Source organism: Littorina saxatilis, linkage group LG2 (genome assembly GCF_037325665.1).
Source record: "Littorina saxatilis isolate snail1 linkage group LG2, US_GU_Lsax_2.0, whole genome shotgun sequence".
In the NCBI taxonomy this organism is placed as follows: Eukaryota; Metazoa; Mollusca; class Gastropoda; order Littorinimorpha; family Littorinidae; genus Littorina; species Littorina saxatilis.
Window position 1 is genome coordinate 64352384 of NC_090246.1, and position 22534 is coordinate 64374917.

Consider the following 22534-nt stretch of genomic DNA (forward strand, 5'->3'; position numbering starts at 1 on the left):
ATGGATGGATGGATGTTACAGAGAGATCGAGAGTGAAAGAGAGAGAGACTTATGTTCTAGTGGATGGATGGATGGATGTTACAGAGAGATCGAGAGTGAAAGAGAGAGAGACTTATGTTCTAGTGGATGGATGGATGGATGTTACAGAGATCGAGTGAAAGAGACAGAGACTTATGTTCTAGTGGATGGATGGATGTTACAGAGAGATCGAGAGTGAAAGAGAGACTTATGTTCTAGTGGATGGATGGATGTTACAGAGAGATCGAGAGTGAAAGAGAGAGAGAATATGTTCTAGTGGATGGATGGATGGATGTTACAGAGAGATCGAGAGTGAAAGAGAGAGAGACTTATGTTCTAGTGGATGGATGGATGTTACAGAGAGATCGAGAGTGAAAGAGAGAGAGAATATGTTCTAGTGGATGGATGGATGGATGTTACAGAGAGATCGAGAGTGAAAGAGAGAGAGACTTATGTTCTAGTACTTCCTTTTTAAGACCCGAACATTTGAGAAAATCAGGTCTTTGATGGAGTCTTAATTAGAATAAGGTAAAATTACAAATGAGAATCTATGAAAAGTCTTAAAACTAAAAGGGGTATGTTGTGGGAGACCCTGCAATATTAATTAAGAGGCGGGTGCTGGCTGGCAAAAGGAAATCTCACATTGTGGGGTCTTAGGTTTCACCATTGACCAAATGAGACAAGGAAGGATGAAAGAGACACACACAAAAACTTTTGCATATTATTTTATTCAATGAAATACCGTCAGTCTGCCCTGGGGTATAAATCACAAGTATTAGACTAGAAATCCATTGCACCATAAGGTCACTTACTGGTAGCATCATTTTGCATAACGGGGTAACTTGCAAGCAAATGCCATGACAATTTTGACAGCGAACAAGAAGGTACAAAGCCTAGTGTACATTAGAGTACTAGACCAACCTGCTTATGAACACATTTCCTCGGTCGATCAAGATGAAAGCATTGAAACAGACGACCATAAATTATGATCGGAATAAGACATAAAGCTGGTCTGTCATCAACCCATCAAACATCTTATAACGACAGATGCATAATCAATTATGTGATCACTTGAATTGTGACCAGTCAAAATTGAAGGATGCATGATCGTTTTGTTTTTATAATATATTTTTGTTCTTGAGATCCGGGAGCTTGGATTCAAAGTTGTAAAAGATACAATTGTAGGGGTAGAAAATGGCTCACGCAAACACTTAGTTTTGACCATCTTCTGTAACTTGAAGGTGCCGAGTTTAGAATGAACAAATTAGTATAAAACAGTGTTGTTGCCAGGCCTCGGTCTTCGGTCTCTGACGCATTCCTTTCTGATTTGACGCATTGGACCTAGCCTTATCCGGTCGATGGACCGATAGTTTTTACGTTTTGGTGGTCAACTGACCGATACATATTCGTACAAGGCGGACAAGGTCTGCAATGAATGGAATGGGAGTTGTAAAGTCGGAAAACAAACCCCGATCGAAATGCTCATGTTCGCTACGAGTGAAAATGCACTTGGTGCCGAGTCCGTGTTTGTCGTCATTGACACTCGAGGCTGCGTTTACGGAAATACCCGATCCAGCCGGTGTACCTATTTACCGAAAACGGTGCAAACAGCGGAAAGTTCATCAATGGCTTTATTGTCATTTTTGCGTAAAAAGATAGATTTAACTCCGGACTGTAAGTTATTTTGCATTGCATGTATCAAAGGTATGGCGGTACAATTTGGACCTATTGTTTTTTTAAAGCCAGGACATTTGGACCTATTGTTTTTATTTAAGGAGGTCCAAATGACCTATTGTCTTCTTAGGCTGGCAACAACACTGATAAAAGATATAATTTGGTTAGTGGACAAACAGCAAATGATTTAAAAAAAAACACCGGGAGAAGACATGAAAATGTTAAAAAAACAAAAGCGAAAAAAAGGTTAAGATGACCAATAACAACAAATCTGAAAAATATATCCCCCGTTCTTCCCCCGAACAACAATTAAGGAACAGAAGCAATTATTACACATAAAAGACAACATACCTGTTTCACAGAAAGGCTGTGTGACACTATAATTAATAGGAGACCAATATTTCAAAGCTCCATTCACTTCTCAAGCAAGCCTAAAGCACATAATTATGTGACCTCCACCACGGAATGAGTCGCATGTCACCTTTGCATGATTTTCATATTTTTACATTTTCCTAAAAAAGAGTTCTTTCTTTATTTGGTGTTTAACGTCGTTTTCAACCACGAAGGTTATATCACGACGGGGAAAGGGGGGGGGGATGGGATAGAGCCACTTGTTAATTGTTTCTTGTTCACAAAAGCACTAATCAAAAAATTGCTCCAGGGGCTTGCAACGTAGTACAATATATGACCTTACTGGGAGAATGCAAGTTTCCAGTACAAAGGACTTAACATTTCTTACATACTGCTTGACTAAAATCTTTACAAACATTGACTATATTCTATACAAGAAACACTTAACAAGGGTAAAAGGAGAAACAGAATCCGTTAGTCGCCTCTTACGACATGCTGGGGAGCATCGGGTAAATTCTTCCCCCTAACCCGCAGGGGGTTAAAAAAGAGTTTTTTTATGTTCTATCCAGTGGTGAAAACCGTTTTAGAAAAGAACGAAAACTGTTTGAGTTATAAGCCTGTGACTAAGGTCCCTCACACTGTTACCAGACACTCCCTGGACTTATAATATTATGCCAAGCGCAGAACCGCGCAAGGTGACATGCGACTCATTTCGTGGTGGAGGGTCACATATATACACACATAAAATATCAAAATATAAAATGGAATGACAGAAAAAAGGTCAATTTTCTTAAAAGCCCATTGCACAATTTACCTGGCGGCTAGGTAAATTAGAAAAAAAAATGCAGCACATGTACATTTCAATCAAAAATTGTGCATGAAAGACAAATATAAAACAGATTTGTCTTCTTCCACTTTTTCTTATTTGACTACCTCTACACGTGAACACATGGGAACAATTGTGCAGTTATAATGCTTACACCATTATAAAATGCCCATCAAATAAAACCATAAAATATATAAAGGATTTCTAATGCGGAAGCTGTAAAACCAGGAAAGCAGGTTGACAGTGCAAAACAATTAGCATTCTCACATATATAATGCATGCACACAATTCAATCTTAATTCATGTTCTTTTCATCTGCTTCGATCCTGTCAACTTAAATGCAAGCATACAGTGGAGTCCAGCTATAACGAACACGGTTATAAAGAAATCCCGCTTTTAACAACTGCCATTGATTTCCCGGCAGACAGCCTTCTATTTCTTACTTGTTACTTTCCGGCTACATCGAACCTTTTGAACTCATTTGCATAACGAACCCCTCTTTTAACAAACACGTTTTCATCGCCCCAGAGCCATTTTGTCTCTAAAAGTCACAAGGCTACAACGAACTGATGTCAATAATTGTCTCCAAAGACAAAAATACACAAACACAAGTAAAAGTATACCGGTAACAAACGGTCGAAGAATGAAAATAAGCCGCAGATCAAAGGAAGAATACAGAGTGGAAATATGTGTGCTCTGTGTGTGCCGCGAGATCAAAGGCAGGTCCATTGTGATGCCTTGTTTATCATAGACACTGACCTTCTTCCCAGGGGTCAATGACCCAGTTTTAGCTATGAGAGGTGGTTCCCCTGTCATATCTGAGAGAGGAAACACTTCCCAAGGAAAGATCGATGGGACGATCATTTGAAGGTGAGTGGGAAAACTTGTCTTGAGGCCATTTAGGGTTGAAAACTCTACAGCGAATTACTGATATAACGAACTAAAATTTATCTCCCTTGAGATTCGTTGTACCCGGACTCCACTGTATATCTCAATTAGTTATATTACAAATCAAGTCTAAAAATCACTTGAAATATCATCTCACCCACAGAAGCTATTTGGCTCACGTAAGTGTGCCTAGAAAGTGGTCAATTTTGTCTCGCCGTGTGTGTGTGTGTGCATGCTTGTTCATTCATGATTTGCGGGTGCAGTACGTTGTATGTCTTGAGAAACTTCATTGACAATTAACATCTCAGAAACTAAATAATTTAGATGCACCAAATATTTGCTATGATGATAAACTAGGGCAAGGCTTTACAGCACAACAGGTTAAATTTCAGACATTTCCAACTATTCCCTCAGTACAGCCAAAAACACAAACGAATGTCCAACCGAGAAGGTTTCCAACTAATCCAATAGTTTGCATTGCGAAAGGGAGATAACCATTAATACATTCACAGACTATGTTTATCAGTCTGTCCAGCTTTGAAATCGTACAGTTCATAATTAAACCATTAATTACACTTATATTGAAAATTACACATACGTGATTAAAAGAAGATGTATTTATCTGCAAGTTTCACTTCAAAAAGGATCTCTATATATAGCTATTCTGAAGGACACGTGGGGGAATTCGGGTGCTGTGATTGGATGGTCTCTTCCGATCATCAAAGCATAATGCTACGGAAGTCGGCCATTTTTGCCAATATCCAAAAGCATATTGGCAATAACAAAGACGCAAGGTTCCGGTTTACCCATCTGTACCACACGGTGTTTTAATCGACAACAGCATAGGCTGTACATACACTGACAACTTGAAATTCTTCTCGGGAATGTTTTTCAGCTTTACAAATGTCGATAGCATACCCTTTTTTTCTGCTAACTTCCCGATGAAACAGGACTAAACCAATTATTTTCTGTCCCAAAACACCACAAAATGCCCAAAGTCGAAAGATGTAGTACAAACAGGGGAGTAAAACGTTTTTGTGTGCCTGTGTGTCACAGTGAGCTCAGTTGCCGAGGGCTGACACAAACTTTCGCATTCGGCTTTTCTTATCTCGTAACTCCACACTAAATATCCCACTTCCCCTCTGAAGTATTGATGTACAACCCATGGCACTAATATGCATGTAGTCGTTTATAACTGAGGTTGAAAATTCGCTTAATGACGAGACCAGTATAAATACCATTCACCCAAACTGGAAACGTCGCTGCCGTCTGCTCGCTTTGTACGGATTAGATGTTCTCTTTACCTCCCCTTGTTGCATCCTGGTTCTTCAGTTGTTTCTAGTTTTCCGTTGATGTTGTGTCTTGTTCAAAATTAAAAAATTGCAAACTTCTTTTTGTTGTATACGAATGAACTAATAAAAAGCTGTTTAACAGCTGTGTTGTCAAATCGAGTTTTTTTCCCCAAGTCAGTGTGGCGCCTGCGCAAAAGAAACGGCGTCTGCTATCAAAACCTGAGATCAACGCATCGACGCAAAAACTGTCATTTTGTAAGTTTGGAACAACAAATCAAGGTCAGAACAGCTATATAATCGCTATTGTATTTTCAGCGTAGCAATAGGGTCCGATATTTAGACTCGAACAAGTATAATGCGACTTGTCTTCGACTCATCGGCATTATACTTGTCTCGTCTAAATATCGGACCCTGTTGCTACGCTGAAAACACAATAGCTGTTAATAAATGTACTTCTGTCAACAACATTTGCTCAGATGTATCAGGGACCTATATCTAATATAGGTCTATGGATGTATCAAACGCTGAGCTTGATCTGGGAAATAATTTTCTTAAAAAAAAAAACTTAACAAATGAGGCAGAGCACTACTTTAAGATTTGAGAAACAAAGGAACGTAAGCACTCTAAATTGCATATGTTCTTTCTTTATTTGGTGTTTAACGTCGTTTTCAACCACGAAGGTTATATCGCGACGGGGAAAGGGGGGAGATGGGATAGAGCCACTTGTTAATTGTTTCTTGTTCACAAAAGCACTAATCAAAAAATTGCTCCAGGGGCTTGCAACGTAGTACAATATATGACCTTACTGGGAGAATGCAAGTTTCCAGAAGGACTTAACATTTCTTACATACTGCTTGACTAAAATCTTTACAAACATTGACTATATTCTATACAAGAAACACCAAGGGTAAAAGGAGAAACAGAATCCGTTAGTCACCTCTTACGACATGCTGGGGAGCATCAGGAAAATTCTTCCCCCTAACCCGCGGGGGGTAATTGCATATGTGGACATGTGGATCATGAGTAATGCGGAACCAATATCCTGTAAACGAGATACATAATAACAAACAAGATAAACCATTGAAGTTTTTTTTTCAAAGCTGAGCTTATTTCAAAAACATTACACACCAAAAAACACCAGCAAAAAAATTATTTTCTAGCTAGTTGTAACAACAAACAAAAAAACACACAGAAATAACAGTGATGAAATGTACGTTCCAAAATACAATCCAGCAATTACTGATAAAGATAAGGCAGGGCTCAAGCTAACCGTGTGTGATTTGCATATGTTGACACAAAACAAGACCTATTGTGTGCAGCAATAATTATGGACAAAATGGGTGTAATGCCTGAAAAACGCTACACTTTGCAATGATTGAGCAGGACTCCCGATACAATTACAAATATTCAGAGAGAACAAAGAAAAACATTTCAGTTCCCTCAGACATTTAAAGAACAAAGAAAAAGACATGTGATCTCTATCAGTCATTGAAGTTGAAAAACAGTGTAGTGCTGAACAAATCTGTTGCAGATGAAAGATGCTGGAAAAAACACTGCTATCAAACTGACGAGGCTGTTTCAGGCTGCCTGGTACTGGCTTCTGGAAGGCAGAAGGATTCTGGCGCTGAGATTGCTTTGTTGATAAGCGCTGTTGACAGGACTGGCTCTGGAATTCCATACCTGCAACAGATTTTCTCTTGCAAGTTATTTAAAAAAAATATATAATGGCAGGGTGATCATCAAGGATGTAACAATTTATTCATGAAGTCAACACGCACACTTGTCTTATCCCCTATGTCCACCTACATTCTCCTCATACAAAATCACCAGCCCTTACAACAAACACACAAAAAAACTAATTTTTAATTTTATTGATCACATTTTTTCTCACCTCTGAACATGCAGACATCGGCACACGCACACACACATACACACAAACATAAACACACACAGACACACACGTATACAGAATATATCATTTAACAGAACAAGAGGCGAAGCCTTCAAGGCTCACGTAAGAAATCGACAAACAGTAACACAAACTCAATCACTCCGTCACACACACACACACACACACACACCACACACACACAGTGATCGCGCTAGGTATTTGTCAAACCGGTATGACGTCATGAGCTGGCTACAAGGCTCTCACGAAAATCGGTAAGCTTGCCAAAGATTTTTGACGTCATGTTTGACACCTTGACATCAAGTGTCATCAATGGAGACATAATCGCAACATTGTAGCGCTGTCACAACAAGCCATCCAAATCTCTCTCTGTCTCTGTCTCTGTCTCTGTGTCTCTGTCTCTCTCTCTGTCTCTCTCTCTCTCTCTCTCTCTCTCTCGTACTGACAAACGATTTTTGTAATTACTACTTTTTTTTTTACCGGTCAAACCAAATAACAATCGGTACGTCTGACCGACATCCACTTTTTTTTCCGGTATTGGCGAATCTTAACCGGTAAAATACCGGAAATTACCGGTAAACGCGATCCCTGACACACACACACACACACACACACACACACGTATACAGAATATATCTTTTAACAGAAAAGCAACACCTAATAATGTAGAAATGAAGGACATTTTATTTACTTACCAGAAAACAGTCCATTTTCCATTGCTCCAGCTCCCTTCACTTTTCTTGAAGTACCTGAAAGCACAGATTGCTGATTCCAGTTGAAATAGCATTAAATCTTTCATACAAATTAACAGTAGGTTGCATTAACAATTTAGGAAACCGACCACGTAGGACGGACAAAGAAACGGCACAGAAAAAAATCAGAAATGTCTAATACTGGTCACGGCATGGTGCATTCTAAAGAATGCATCTGTGAAAGAAAACAGAGAATGTATATATACAGTATTTTTTCCATAAGAATGATGATTACTGATATTCTCAGTTTTTTTGAAAAAAACAATGTGGTGAAGTAATCTTATTCCTCATGCAATTCCAATACAGCAAAAACAAAGCAGAGAAAAAACACAAATCTGATTGCTGCAAGTCATTTTACCTGATCCCAGCTTCTTACCAAGGATTGCTGCAAGTCATTTTACCTGATCCAGACCTGTTTACCCTAAACCCGAGGCAAGAGTACTTTCCAAAAAAGTTGAGTGTATTTTTCAAAAAGTTGGTGTACTTTGCAAGCAAAGCAATATGGGCTAGGGAAAATGTACGCGTGGGTGCAAACGTGTTTGTGTAAGAATAGCATGTCTTGTGAACACCTTCAGAATTTAACTCCTTCCAATACAACAGGGATAAAACAATTTTATTTACCTGTCAGCTTATAGCATTATAACCACTATCTTCCAAACAGATTGATAATGAAAAGATGAAGTTCGTGAAATAACATCTGTGATTGACATTGCTTCAGCGCGGACTAAAGCCTTTTCTTCTGGCAGGATTTGCTTTGCGGGAATGAACTTCATAATTCCTTGGCAGCTTTCAGCGGATTTCTTTGCAGCAATCTTGTCCAGGTGAGTTTTGGAACTGCAGTGTCGTTCGATGTCATATTTCCCAGCATGGGCAACGGAGAAATCTGATTTACAATACTTGCAGTGTGCATGACTTTTTCCCATAGTAGACTCCACAATTTCTGGCTCTTTCTTATATTTCTCCCAGAAAATCTGCTGCTTCTGCTGTTTAGACTTGGTACAGTCATCCGAAACGGGCACATTTTTCCGCTTCATTTTGCCACGATTGTCCAGACGATCGCACGTGCCAACAACTGAACAAGGTTTCCACAGCTAAAGACTCGCTGTCATGGTTATCTCCCTTCGACCGAAACCGGTATCAGTTGTACCATTCCGTAATCAGCACACCAACACCGGAAAACGTATTCTAGACTTTTTCTTAGGCGTATTTTGTGCGTGTGTCGCGTATTTGCGTACCGATAATAATTTGGCGTACAAAATACGCCCAAATCGTACTGGTAAACAGGTCTGCTGATCCCAGCTTCTTACCAAGGATTGATGGGGTTATTTTCCCTGGACCTCCAGAACAACTGCTTGTAGTCACGGCGAATGGCTTCCCACAGAATGTCACCTACTCCTTCACCCTGCACAATATTGAACAATTTGTTTATTTATTTGTTTGCACGTGTGTTTCTGTGTGTGTGATTGTGTGTGAGTGATTGTGTGTGCGTGCGTGCGTGCGTGCGTGTGTGCGTGCATGTGTGTGTGTGTGTGTGTGTGTTTGCCAGTGCTGCATGTTGCTTTTACTGCCTGAAACCGGCCCCTTCCCATCAGTTCTACATTATTTGAGATACATACTTAAATCTTTACGTTACATGTACCTGGGCCTGAGCCGAAACTGCAAATTTACAAAGGTAAGGCACATCACAGTCTGCTGTGCAAAGTATCACTGCTGCTGCTGTGAAACTGAAAAAGAAAAAGAATATACATTAAAATAACATACAAGAATTGAACAGATAAATAAGCATATAAATGAATAGATTATCAATTCTGTACTTATTCACTTGCAGTAAATAAATAAAGACTGAGAAAGAGGGCATAATTTATTAAGGGTTAGCTGACACTTGATTAATCTATTTAAGGGGAGGTGGGCCAGTGCACTTCCTTTTTTTTAATTTTGAATGTTTTATTGTGTCTGAATGTTATTTTATGAAAGAAATGAACAAATGATGACAAAGAATAGTCACTTTTTGTATTTTCGGTTGCTGGTTTTTGTTTTACGCGACAAAAACAGTCAAAATACAGACAAAAGTGGAGTACAGGAGATACACGGATTTTCATCAGATGTGATTGTCACACTTCTAATTATTGTTTTATTGTATCCTTCTGGGTATGCTCTAGGGGATTACGAAGCAGATCTTGTTTATTATATTTATATTTGGAGTTAGGAACACTTCTTTGTTACAACTGTCAAACTTTAGGGTAACGCTTGCGAAATTATTTTTTGAAATAATCTGGATATGACTATAATAAAATTTCAGCAAAATCCCTTCGTAATCCCCCAGAATGTTATTTTCTGCACAAACTACAAAAAAAAATATTGCTCTAGCTAAATTACAGCCCGAGAAATCGCGTAACCCAAGACGTAACCGTAGGCAAAATGGCTGAACTGAGAAAAACGACATTGAAGATTGAACACCACAGAAACACTATTGAAACAGACACACAAGGACAAAACTGTGTTATGAATGAACAGCTTAGTTTATTTGAATTGCAAACTACTTAGCCTTTAGCACGCCAGCAGAGAATTTATGCGTCCATCCCTTCTTTCCCTCTGTCAACCAGCATGGGGATACTGCCCCAGCGCTAAACGTGTATCAATGACCCGATTCTCGTTTGTATTTGCATGCGAGAATAACGGTATTCTTAACTGTAACTTACTTGAGCCAGAACGAGACTTATTTCCTTCCGTTATCTCGTCGATTTGTTGGTTTCCTCGAAGTTTTCTGCTTTTGTTTTTACATCGATACAGTACTTGGGTGCTTCGACAAGCAAGATGGAGGATGATGAGTTTGAAACTTTCGTTTGAGTTGTTTTTTGACAACAAATCGTACGTGGAATCTGAACGATTTACTGAGGAAGCTCTTCGCAATGAACTGTGTATCGCGGTGAAGAAAATGACCATAGATGTGAAATGACACAGTTCGTCAAGACAGTGACGGAATTTACGAAAGTGCAGATTGATACAAACAGTTGCTGATCCAGTTTCGTTCGGGAAATGGCAGGCCCAGCAAACATTACCGATAATATGACTGATGTTGGATACTTTCTACTGTTTTTGTTTTTTTGCGTAGCAAATGCTCAACTTGCTTGTCGAGGAGATACTGCATAGAAACTGACTCAAATTCAGCGCAAAGCAAGCCAGTGCCGAGACGTAAAAAGTGTGCTGCATGGCGTGTTCGGAAATGGCGACCTGTGGATCTGCGTGGAGATCAAAGCTTTCCTCTGTATCGGAAACACCGACAGAATCCAAACTTTGGCCTAGTACCAGCGGAACTACTTGTTGTTGCTAACCGAACTAATAAAGACATTGTCCTCTTTCTTATTTCGAGCCATTGTTATCGTATCAAAGGTTGTTTCTCAAGGAAAAATTCGCTTTCGGTTGTCACCGATCGTTTGATGTGTAACCAGGATGTTGTAAAACCGAGTGAACTTCGGGTGTTCCCGTCATGGCCGAGAGTCTCTTCGGTAGTTTCCGTGTGCAAAATTCATAAGCTGAGCATGCGCACTCACAAAGTAAACTGGTTCCCGATTTCGGTTTATGAAACGAACCAATGGATGTCGAGTACCTTCCAAATAAGGACATTTCCGTTCGATTACGATTGCTGCCTTTGCAACGGACAAGTGGCTGAGTGAATGGAACATTCATCAAAACACTGATGTCATGTTATAGGTCAAGAGCTGCTGCGCAGTTTCGTATGTCGTGAATGCACTGTTTTGCTGAGGACAAAGCCGTAACTAGCCTTTGAAATGAGACATTTTTTGGCGGGGGAATATCGACTACAGAAGACAATCAATGCCACACATGTTCACATTTTGTCTTTATTGACAGATAAATAGGACACTTTTGACAAAAACACCGACACACATGGATGATAGGTATGTTATGGAAACATAATCTGCTAAAATACCCAAAACAGTGTTTTGAACGATTTGGTCAATTTTGCACTGGCCCACCTGCCCTTAAGAAGCATTGAGAATAATAAATGTAACACAAGAAGAAATGGGCAATATATGACAACACACAGAAAATACCAAAGAAAAGGAGAAGGAAACGTACAACCACACACACAACAACAGCAAACAAAAAGAAAAACTTTAAAAAAACAAAAACACAGCACGCTTACCGTTCAGACAAATAAATTGTATGTATCTGATGCCTGACATCATCAAAGTAAGTGTCTGATAACGATTTCTTGAATGACCTTGGTGAAAAAACAAAACAAAAGACTCAAAATCTGTCATCAGTCAAATAAAAATTGCAAAGAAAACTGTACAAAACAGCTGGTATTTCTTGAAAGCTATTGACGGCTAATGCAGTGATCGCGCTAGGTATTTTTCAAACCGGTATGACGTCATGAGCTGGCTACAAGGCTCTCACGAAAATCGGTAAGCTTGCCAAGGCAACCAGTAAAAGACAAACAATGACTTACAATACATTAAATCAATGTTAGTGATATGCGGACGTTTCCCCCCCCCCCCCCCCCCTCAAAGCAACTGTCGCAAAACTTGACAGTGACACATCAGCAGCCGCTGTGAGAGAGAGAGAGAGAGAGAGAGAGAGAGAGAGAGAGAGAGAGAGAGAGAGAGAGAGAGAGAGAGAGAGAGAGAGAGAGAGAGAGAGAGAGAGAGAGAGAGAGAGAGAGAGACTTCCGAAATAAAATAGGAAAGCAAATAGTAATCACGCAACTGGAAGACTTACTCACTAGTTACTTACTGTTACAGTTTCACTTTCGCCTCACAATAATCAACTGTATGTAGACAAAGATCTAAGCTGGTGTGAGTACGTGATTTCCCGGTATGATGCTATGTCGGCTATAGTTAGACGCCGTCCCTTATTGTCTTTCAGTTTCTCGATTTTACGATGGACCGGGAACCGAAAGAAATGGCGCGAAAAGTATGATGTCTGATGTCTGTAGATCTTTTTCTCGGTGACAAGAAAGATTTCTCCGCTCCCTGATCACCTACATTGCTCAAATAATCTGCTAGCAAATACTTTAGATCTGGCACAATCGTACTGAAAGACATTTCGGAGCTCGCCTCCTTGTTATTTTTGACGTCATGTTTGACACCTTGACATCAAGTGTCATCAATGGAGACATAATCGCAACATTGTAGCGCTGTCACAACAAGCCATCCTAATCTCTCTCTCTCTCTCTCTCTCTCTCTCTCTCTCTCTCTCTCTCTCTCTCTCCTTTAGTAATAAAGTTCAGAGTCTGAGTCTCTCTCTCTCTCTCTCTCTCTCTCTCTCTCTCTCTCTCTCTCTCTCTCTCTGTCTGTCTCTCTCTCTCTGTCTCTCTCTCTCCCCCTCGTACTGACAAACGATTTTTGTAATTACTACTTTTTTTTTTACCGGTCAAACCAAATAACAATCGGTACGTCTGACCGACATCCACTTTTTTTTCCGGTATTGGCGAATCTTAACCGGTAAAATACCGGAAATTACCGGTAAACGCGATCCCTGTAATGTCAAATGCCCCACAAGAGAGTAATCTCATAATTCAGTGTATTGAACAACATGATGATACGTCAAACAACTAACGTTACTGATTGACTGTAACAGTACTAACACTTACCCAAATCAATTTAGTTTAAACAATTTTATTCAGAAAATTACAGATAACAATGCTGCATACAATCAAATTAATAGATGGAGCACAAATCAATTTGAATTGCTATCAAATAAAATTAAAGGAATGCGATTTCAGTATTGCTAACTCCCAGTTTTATTCACAAAAATTCAGGAAATCGATTGGGTTGATGAATTTTCTGTTCACATACGTACTTCGAAAGAAGTGTCTTCAACCGATCAACATCCACCTCTTCAAAGCTCTGGTGCTTCAGTATTGGCTCTGTGATTTTCAAAAATGTCCCAGAACCTGCAAAAAAAAACACCAACAGTTAAATGTTTAGCTCGCAACCTTGAACAACCAAATACATGAACAAACAGTAATTTCAAATACATCACAAGCAATTGCTAATACCAATGGATGGGTACTCTCCAGTGAAACTGATAAATGCATTATCGAGGTTCAAATTTCCAAAGAATTTTCTAAAGCTGTTCTTTAAACAATTGTCCACAAACGTCTTCAGTATTCTTTAAAACGTCTCAAATGGAAATACTGAAACACAAGCTGAACATACAAATCCAGCGCGCTACCGACTGAGCTACATCCCCCGCCAGACTTTCTGTTGATAACCTGTGTAAATTTACCCCGTGTTAAGACCCCTTCCTTTTTAAGACCTGAATTTCTCAGATTTGTTGAGGTCTTAAAAGGAGAGTACTACAGTGGAACCCCCCTTTTAAGACCTCAACAAATCTGAGAAATTCAGGTCTTAAAAAGGAAGGGGTCTTAACACGGGGTAAATTTACACAGGTTATCAACAGAAAGTCTGGCGGGGGATGTAGCTCAGTCGGTAGCGCGCTGGATTTGTATCCAGTTGGCCGCTGTCAGCGTGAGTTCGTCCCCACGTTCGGCGAGAGATTTATTTCTCAGAGTCAACTTTGTGTGCAGACTCTCCTCGGTGTCCGAACACCCCCGTGTGTACACGCAAGCACAAGACCAAGTACGCACGAAAAAGATCCTGTAATCCATGTCAGAGTTCGGTGGGTTATAGAAACACGAAAATACCCAGCATGCTTCCTCCGAAAGCGGCGTATGGCTGCCTAAATGGCGGGGTAAAAAACGGTCATACACGTAAAAGCCGTGGGAGTTTCAGCCCATGAGCGAACAAACAAACAAACAGAAAGTCTAAGAAGAAAAGGTCTTTTAAGGGAGGGAGTCTTAAATTAAGGAGTCTTAATACAGGTAGGGGAGTTCCACTGTACTGCACTATGTCACGTTACCATGATGGGTGAAAAGTTCCTGCAGAACGGTGTCGGCAGCAGTAATGACCACAGAGGTGCTCTCAGGGACCTGGCACAGCAGACTGCTCACTTCACTGATCTGTTGCACAACAGATTAAAATAGTAGGAAATCTTAAGCAAATGCGGCAGAGTGCTATTTTTAGAGATCTGATAAACAAAAGGATGTAAGCAATATAAATCCCGTCGCGATATAACCTTCGTGGTTGAAAACGACGTTAAACACCAAATAAAGAAAGAAAGAAAGCAATATAAATGCATACGACATGTCATGTGTAATAAAGTGAGAGTTATTCAGAACCATTGCCAGGAGACTGGTTCCGAATAATTCGCACAATTTACTCTATTACACATGTAGTATGCATTTAGAGTGCTTACTTCCCTTGGTTTATCAAATCGATAAAATAGTCAAAACTACCCTGTGACCACCTCTCCATTACAACCACCCCTAAAGGATCCCGGATAAGGTTTTATTCCTATATAATTCACCTTTCAATAACAAAAACCTGTCTATTTCCACCAAGGTTGGCCTAATTGAAATAGCCAACGCCAAACACCAACCCTGAGTGGTACATAGCTGTAGCATGAGGCTGCTCTGATGACGACATTTTCAAATAAACTTCCACTGTAACCGTTAAATAAAGTCCCTAGCTCTGAAATGAGACCCCCACAATATTCAAGACTTCTGTTCATTGTCAGTCTGATACCTAAGGGGCTCCTGATGTTTAAAACACAACAGTGCACTGACATGATACTTTTGGCCAAGTCTCATCCATCAAGCCAAAAGCTTTGTAGTCATGACATGCTGCCCAGCTGCTAGCATGGGTATAATTAACTTACCGTTGTAAGAACAGCGTTTGTGCACCATGCTTTATCTTGGGCAGCTTGGCTATCAAAAGGGAGGCTGATGTTTGCAATGACCTGAAAGCATGGAAAACAAGAAGAGCAAACGCTCGATCGAGTCACTTTCGCAGTTCTGAATATTATATGAGGCATCAGATGGACAGGAAGAAATTGCTATTCACAACACAATGAGTCACGTTCACATAAAATTTGAGCCCGGTCACTTTTATAGTTTCCGAGAAAAGCCCAACGTTAAGTTGTGTGTTGCCGAACAGAAAAGGCTAGTTATCTCCCTTGTTTTTCTGATAACGTTCGTAAAAGGCTACAGATGTAAATACTTTGATGTAAAGAATAATCCTACAAAGTTTCAATCACATCCGATGAACTTTGTCAAAGATATAAAATGTCTAATTTTTCCTTTGACGCTGACCTGTGACCTTGAAAAAGGTCAAAGGTCAACGAAACCATCGTTAAAGTGTAGAGGTCATTGGAGGTCACGACTAAACAAAATATGAGCCCGATCGCTTTGATAGTTTCCGAGAAAAGTCCAACGTTAAGGTGGTGTCTACGGACGGCCGGCCGGACGGCCGGCCGGCCGGACAGACTAACACTGACCGATTACATAGAGTCACTTTTTCTCAAGTGACTCAAAAACAGGCAATGAGATACAGTATGTGGGTCTATAAAAATATACTACGATGCTCTTTTCAAACATCCTCACACACATCAAAAGGAAAAAAGCTCTAACAAGCATCTTAGCCTCTGACTCAGTATTCAACAAAAAATGTCTGCCACCTGTGCAAGGCCAAAGAAGTACTGTTAACCATGCATGTTTCTAAGTGTGTGTGTGTGTGTGTTTGTGTGTGTGTGTGTGTGTGTGTGTGTGTGTGTGTGTGTGTGTGTGTGTGTGTGTGTGTGTGTGTGTGTGTGTGTGTGTTGTTGTCCATGCTGTGAGCTCTTGCAAGAAGGGGTGATTAATAAGTGTTCATTCTTCTACTAGAATTTTACCAAATTTGTTCAGTCATATACTCATAAAAACATTGATTCCATTAGCAAATGCATATCTTCCAATCGTCACACCTGTTTCTTATCATCTTTGAAGCCTCCGTGGCAGTTGACCCTAATGACCTTGAGTGGCTGCAGTTGCTTGGTAACCATTGAGGTGACATCCCACAAGGTAAGGGGCACAGTCTGCCCTAGTGAGGTCTCACCGAAGGAGGGAATGATGGGGACTGCTTGTCGCATCATGCACCACTGAATCAGGTCAGGATTCACCTGCTTGACTTTGGCATTGCACCTTGAAGAGAACGTTTTGATAAGTTATAATCATGAATATACACACAAATAGAATCAGATCAGGACCAACAAATCAGTGACATTAGAAATTATATATCAACCTGCATAATGTGAATTTTCAAAAGAGCTTCAAAACATAATTAACACACATCACAGACACACACACACGCATACACAAGCACATTGCATAAAGCACATGCGCCTACACCCACTCAAACCATATATGCACTTCTTACTTGCTGTCAGAGTCAACGTCAATGACTTGGCTTCCAGGGAAAAGAATGCATGACTCCAAGCCTTGTTCATGTAATGCGTCGCTCAGCATACAACTTCTTGCAGTGGAAGCAGCTTTCAGCTCCTGAAGTACACAGCCACAAATCAACAACACTGCTGTGCACACCCAAGGACATTAATAGGTCAGTTAGACCTGGATTAAAAATATGCTTAGGTCCAGATGTCAAAAATTGTTCTGTCAGACTGCCTATATATAACAATTTAAGTCTTTACTTAAATTTGGTTATGACCTGGTTCGGCTGACACCTCCGTAAGACATGCTGTAACTAGTAAGACAGTCGGAAATGATCATTTGGTCACTTTTCTGTAGAAATCTCATCGAGGATAAGTCAAGGGAGGTAAATCTCCCAACTTCCTTTTCCGTCTTGAATTAAGCGTGGTCAGACGTGTCGTAACGGTCTGGTCATATATTTATGCATGTCAACACTATATCGGGAAAAAGTATGCGTCAGAGACCGAAGAGAGAGGCTTGAGTAAAACACTGTGCACATTTTCAAAAACAAAGGGCGTCATATCAAGTGCACACACAGTTGAGTCGCTTTGGCGGGTAAAAGCTGGTCAGCTGGGCATGCCTATTACGTTTCACAGTCTGGGGCGCTTACTCTGCCACGTCCACTGCTTTAAAATCCTCACAGTGTTATTCCTCGAAAAAGTCTTATAATGCACAAATTAAAGCTGAAAAAGTCAAATGTAGAAAACGCAACAAGCAGATAAAGAAACAATACAAAGTCACTTGTGATACCTGCAGAGATCTCTGTGGGTTCAATGGATGGTTTGGTGTTTCACCGATGACTAGCACTGGGCGAAGAGCATTCCTCTGCAAGAATGAGACTGAGGAAGCCAGATGTTCCAACTGCACACAGTGTGATGCAGAGTTAAGTAAACACATTATGCAGTGAGCAATATGAACATTTTGGTCTTTATTGTAGCTTGACGTAAACTACTTATAGATCTGAATTCTAATCTATGCGCAGACGCATGTGCACAGTTATACACACAAACACACACTGTAGTAACACACTGTCATGTGGTACGCATTCACACACAGACATGCACACGCATTCGTGCATGCACTCACATGCCCTAACTCACACACAGTATCTCATGTATTCCTCTGAAATGTATTCAGCATGTTAGGTCATCTTTCCTGACATACATGTTAACTAATTTGTACTATTCTAGGCCAAATACAGAGACAACATTAAATTTGTTCCATACAGTGGAACCTTTATTTTGAGACACAAAAAAAGCAGCTCTTATAGTTATAAAACAAGGGATCTTAAAAGAGGTTTGAACCAAAAATCTGAAAAGGAGAGAACTTTGAAATTTGGGTTGGGGTGGGAAGGGTCTTAAAAAGGAGAGGGGAGGGGGAAAGGGGGGGGGGGGGGGGGTTAATCACTGTATAAGTTAAGGAAGAAGCTAACTGTTTTCTGTCTTACCTGTTCAGACTGTTCAAAAATCTGTGGATCCACTTCCACCACAGCAAATGGCTTCTTCTGGTTGACGTTCAAGAACTGTTTCAACCAGTACCGAGCTTCTTTGGGATCTGTCCCAATCTATTTTAAAGAAGAATTTCACTGTAACATTGCACAAGCTGTCCGAGCAAATGAATATCAGAGCCAAAAAAGAAATTACAGATTCAAAATAATATTGTCTTTATTCTTGATGCACAGTGGTGACCATGATGTGAGGCGTTCGTCCCCACGTTCGGCGAGAGATTTGTTTCTCAGAGTCAACTTTGTGTGCAGACTCTCCTCGGTGTCCGAACACCCCCGTGTGTACACGCAAGCACAAGACTAAGTGTGCATGAAAAAGATCCTGTAATCCATGTCAGAGTTCGGTGGGTTATAAAAACACGAAAATACCCAGCATGCTTCCTCCGAAAACGGCGTATGGCTGCCTAAATGGCGGGGTAAAAAAAGGTCATACACGTAAAATTCCACTCGCGCAAAAAACACGAGTGTACGTGGGAGTTTCAGCCCACGAACGCAGAAGAAGAAGAAGAAGATGTGAGGCCCCACTGATAACAGCTGGACATCACCCATGAAAGGACATCGAGCTTCTGCTGTCCCTTTGAACAGCTTCTGTATACAAATTTACCTGTTATGACAGGCCACCTGCAATGTGCGAACGCTTTTCTCTGGTAACAAGGGTGACCTTACAGTACAGGTACCATGTACTCCTGTATATAGTCAGGGGCGGGGAGATAGCTCAGTCCATACCAGCACTGGCTTGAAACTAGTTTGTCGCTCTAGGTGTGGGTTCGACCCCAATGTTCGGCGAGGGATCTTTTCCCCAGAGAGAACTTTGTGCAGACTCTTCTCTGTGTCCGAACACTCCCTTGTGCACACATGCGCACGATGAAGAACACAAGCTCAAAGCGAAAGTCTCGCGGCTTAGAAACATCAATGCATGCATGCCTGCAGGAAAAAAAAGAAAACAAATTGTGTAGTAGTGCCATACTGTATTTGGTATGTCTTATTGTCCTTGGGCAATTCCCTCAAGGACTTTTGGCCTGCTATCCCTGGGTAGAGCATGCAGCGACAGAATCACGCGACCATTTTTGTTCTCCATCATAACTGCCTGTATTCCAAGCCCCGAGACTTTTGCAGTGAGCTTCTAGGATCTTTATTATGTGTATGTGTGCACGTTTATTCGTGCACATAGGGGTGTTCGGACACATGGCAGAGTTTTCTCAAAGTTGACTATGGCGGCTGTTTCCATAGCAACGGCAGTCTGTGTCCATTAGTATTTAAAATTGTTCCATTTATTTGTATTCAGTGCACATAGGGGTGTTTGGACACATGGCAGAGTTTGCTCAAAGTTGACTCGTTCTATATGATTGCAGATACATTAAGTCATGTGTATTCTTGTGCCAAATATTATGCATACATGTCTGATGTATGATGTTGCTGTAAAACCGTTTTCAAGAAATCCAATATGGCGGCTGTTTCCATAGCAACGGCAGTCTGTGTCCATTAGTTGTATTTGTGCACATAGGGGGTGTTCGGACACATGGCAGAGTTTGCTCTACGTTGACTCTTGAAATGTGTCGCTAACATGCACCTCCCAAATAAAGCTATAGCAACTGGCATACAGGGGATTCCTTCTTTTTTGACCTCCAAAAGTAAAAAAATAAGAATCTTTAAGTTTAAATGGAGGTCAATTTTAAGAGGATATGAAAAGAAAATCCGAACAAGCAAGGTCTTAAACATAGGAAGCCTTAAATTGGGGGATTCCACTGTGAAACTTCTAAAAGCATACTTCACTCAAGAAACGTTGCAGATCAGGTATGGAGTCTCTCATTTTACATGGCATGTGACTCTTGTGCAGGAGACGGAATGGAGTGCACGAATCTTTCACGTGAATTGCTGCTGCAGAGCATCTGGAATCCCTGCCAAACAGTATAGATACACATTAAAGATCAGGATCTGAGAAACAAAAGAATGTAAGCGCTCTAAATTCACACATTTGTAACAATCAGAGTAGGTGAGTTATTTTGATCGCAACCAATCTCTTTGCACCTAAGAGAATAACAAGCATTGAAATTTACAAGCAACTTTTATCCTCAAAGTAGTACATGAGTGAGACACAAAGCCAAGAATGCATACCCCCTTGATCTGCTGAAGAGATTTCTCTTGCCCTGGTTCCACTGACTGTTTTGTGATGTCACAGCTGAAAAGTTTCTGGAATTTCTTAAAATCCCAAGTAGTGGAGCATCCACGCGGCTGTTGGTCATGAGTACATTACTCCCTGTTGTATATTTTACCAACAGCCTGGCTGGTACCGAAGGAAGCCTGTTACTGATGTTAGCTGCTGCTGCTGTAGCAAAAAGTCTCTTGGAGTACATATCTGCTGATTGCCACTGTAAACTGTACGCATAGCCAGTTTATTTACTAAGTAGTAAGTGCGGCAGTAGTTATAAAGGATAATGTCATGGAGTGTTGTATCTGATGCTAAAATGACAGCTGCTGTGTGTCATAACTCAGCATTTCTGTGCAACACTGAAGAAGAAAAAAACACAACTGAAAAACAGATGAACAAATTTACACAAGAATTTAGAGTACTACATGTATTACCATCAATGTTCGTAATGAATGTCATCATACAACAAAATTAAAGAACTATATATGTGTGTGTGTGTGTGTGTGTCAGAGAGACAATGACAATGACAATGACAATGATAATTCTTTATTTTACGAGGGTAATTACAGAATAAGCATTGGTATACTTTTTTGCATCTGGCCCTCGCCCTAAAGAGGGACTAAATCTACTATAATAACTACTACTACATACATACATAATTAGTGAAACAGTATAAGTTTATGTACATAAGCGCATTATATGAAACATTGTAGTTTATAAATGTTAATGACTAGGTGCAAAGCAAAAATTTGCAAGTCAATTAGAGTCAGAATACTATGCAATAGTACATCAACTCTGCAAGACAATGGATATTATGCAGAACATCATAATTTCGTGAACAAAACAATAAATCAAAAGTGAGTGACTGTGTCCCAAAGGACATAACATTAACAATCAAGAATATACTATATTCATTAAATGGGATATATATTTGTTTTTGAAAGAATCTGTGCTGGTAGCTTCCCGTAAGGCATTCGGAAGAGCGTTCCAGAGAGAGAGAGAGAGAGTATGTGTGTTTGTGTGCCAACCAACCAAACAAACAGAAAGAGGTGGAGAAAATAAGTATACTGCTTGACAATACCGTAACATACCTTGCCCACAAAACAAACCACTTGCTGTAGAACTAGAAGCTGAATGACGAAATATGATGTGACTAAAATGATGTCAAAGCTACGATTTTTAACTGAAATCTGAATTTTTCTTCTTCTTCTAATCTGCACTCTTGTTTGTCTGGTAAACAGCTGCACGCTGAGGTTCGCGAATCTATGTCAAGTCAGTGATCGTGATAAGGGGAAAAAAAAAAAAAAAAAACCCATACGCACAAAACAGTGCGAAGAGATCTCACTTGTGGCCATGCCATAGCATAAGGCTGTGTTTTACCATCCTTTCCTGTGAGTTATCTAGGACAATGTATGTACTTACTGCTGAATTCCAGCGCTCTAAACTCTGAATCTTCCATACACAGAAGTACGATTAAATGTGCACGCAAGTAGCATGCAGCTGCTGCTTGTAACCACTCTGTTCAACACCGATCAGCGAGGGGGGGCAATTCTCACGATTAAGGCTCAAGCCTACAGGAGTTGTTCCCCGTTGACTGTCTAGTTGCTGACATGGGGCGGAGCCACAGAGAGAGAGAGATATATATATATATATATAGAACAAGGAGCTTAGTCGATAAATATCGACAGGGGGCGGACAAATGGTTTACATGTGAAATGTGTGTATATGGGTGTGGTTCTGAAACAAACAAACCATGTGAACCCCCCCCCCATCCCACCGCTCGCGGGCTGAACGACTGACGTCTTTTCCAGAAGAACACCGCGTGTACATAATACACAATTCG

At 40.4% G+C, this 22534-nt stretch overlaps 1 protein-coding gene across 1 annotated transcript; it reads right to left on the minus strand.

The window, feature by feature from the left end:
- Positions 1-5045: 5045 nt before the first annotated feature.
- LOC138959531 (N-acetylglutamate synthase, mitochondrial-like) lies at positions 5046-22307 on the minus strand. The gene is made up of 15 exons (XM_070331052.1): positions 22114-22307; positions 20658-21050; positions 20311-20440; positions 18486-18602; positions 17789-17899; positions 16989-17110; positions 16537-16753; positions 15454-15534; positions 14596-14695; positions 13534-13627; positions 11876-11953; positions 9350-9434; positions 9018-9112; positions 7654-7707; positions 5046-6729 (listed from the first exon to the last, which is right to left on the minus strand). The coding sequence occupies exons 2-15, from the start codon at positions 20894-20896 to the stop codon at positions 6609-6611; spliced, it is 1644 nt and encodes a 547-aa protein (XP_070187153.1). The 5' UTR covers positions 20897-21050; positions 22114-22307; the 3' UTR covers positions 5046-6608.
- Between the last annotated feature and the right edge of the window lie 227 nt (positions 22308-22534).

Bases quoted from the DNA above. Each gene is read 5' to 3' on its own strand.
- LOC138959531 (XM_070331052.1), bottom strand. From the start codon at position 20,896: ATGTACTCCAAGAGACTTTTTGCTACAGCAGCAGCAGCTAACATCAGT. The intron at 18,603-20,310 runs GTATGCTTTTAG...TCTTTAAAATAG, and splicing joins TGCAACGTTTCTTGAGTGAA to ATTGGGACAGATCCCAAAGA. The intron at 13,628-14,595 runs GTAACGTGACAT...TTTTTTTTGCAG, and splicing joins GGAACTTTTCACCCATCATG to GTTCTGGGACATTTTTGAAA.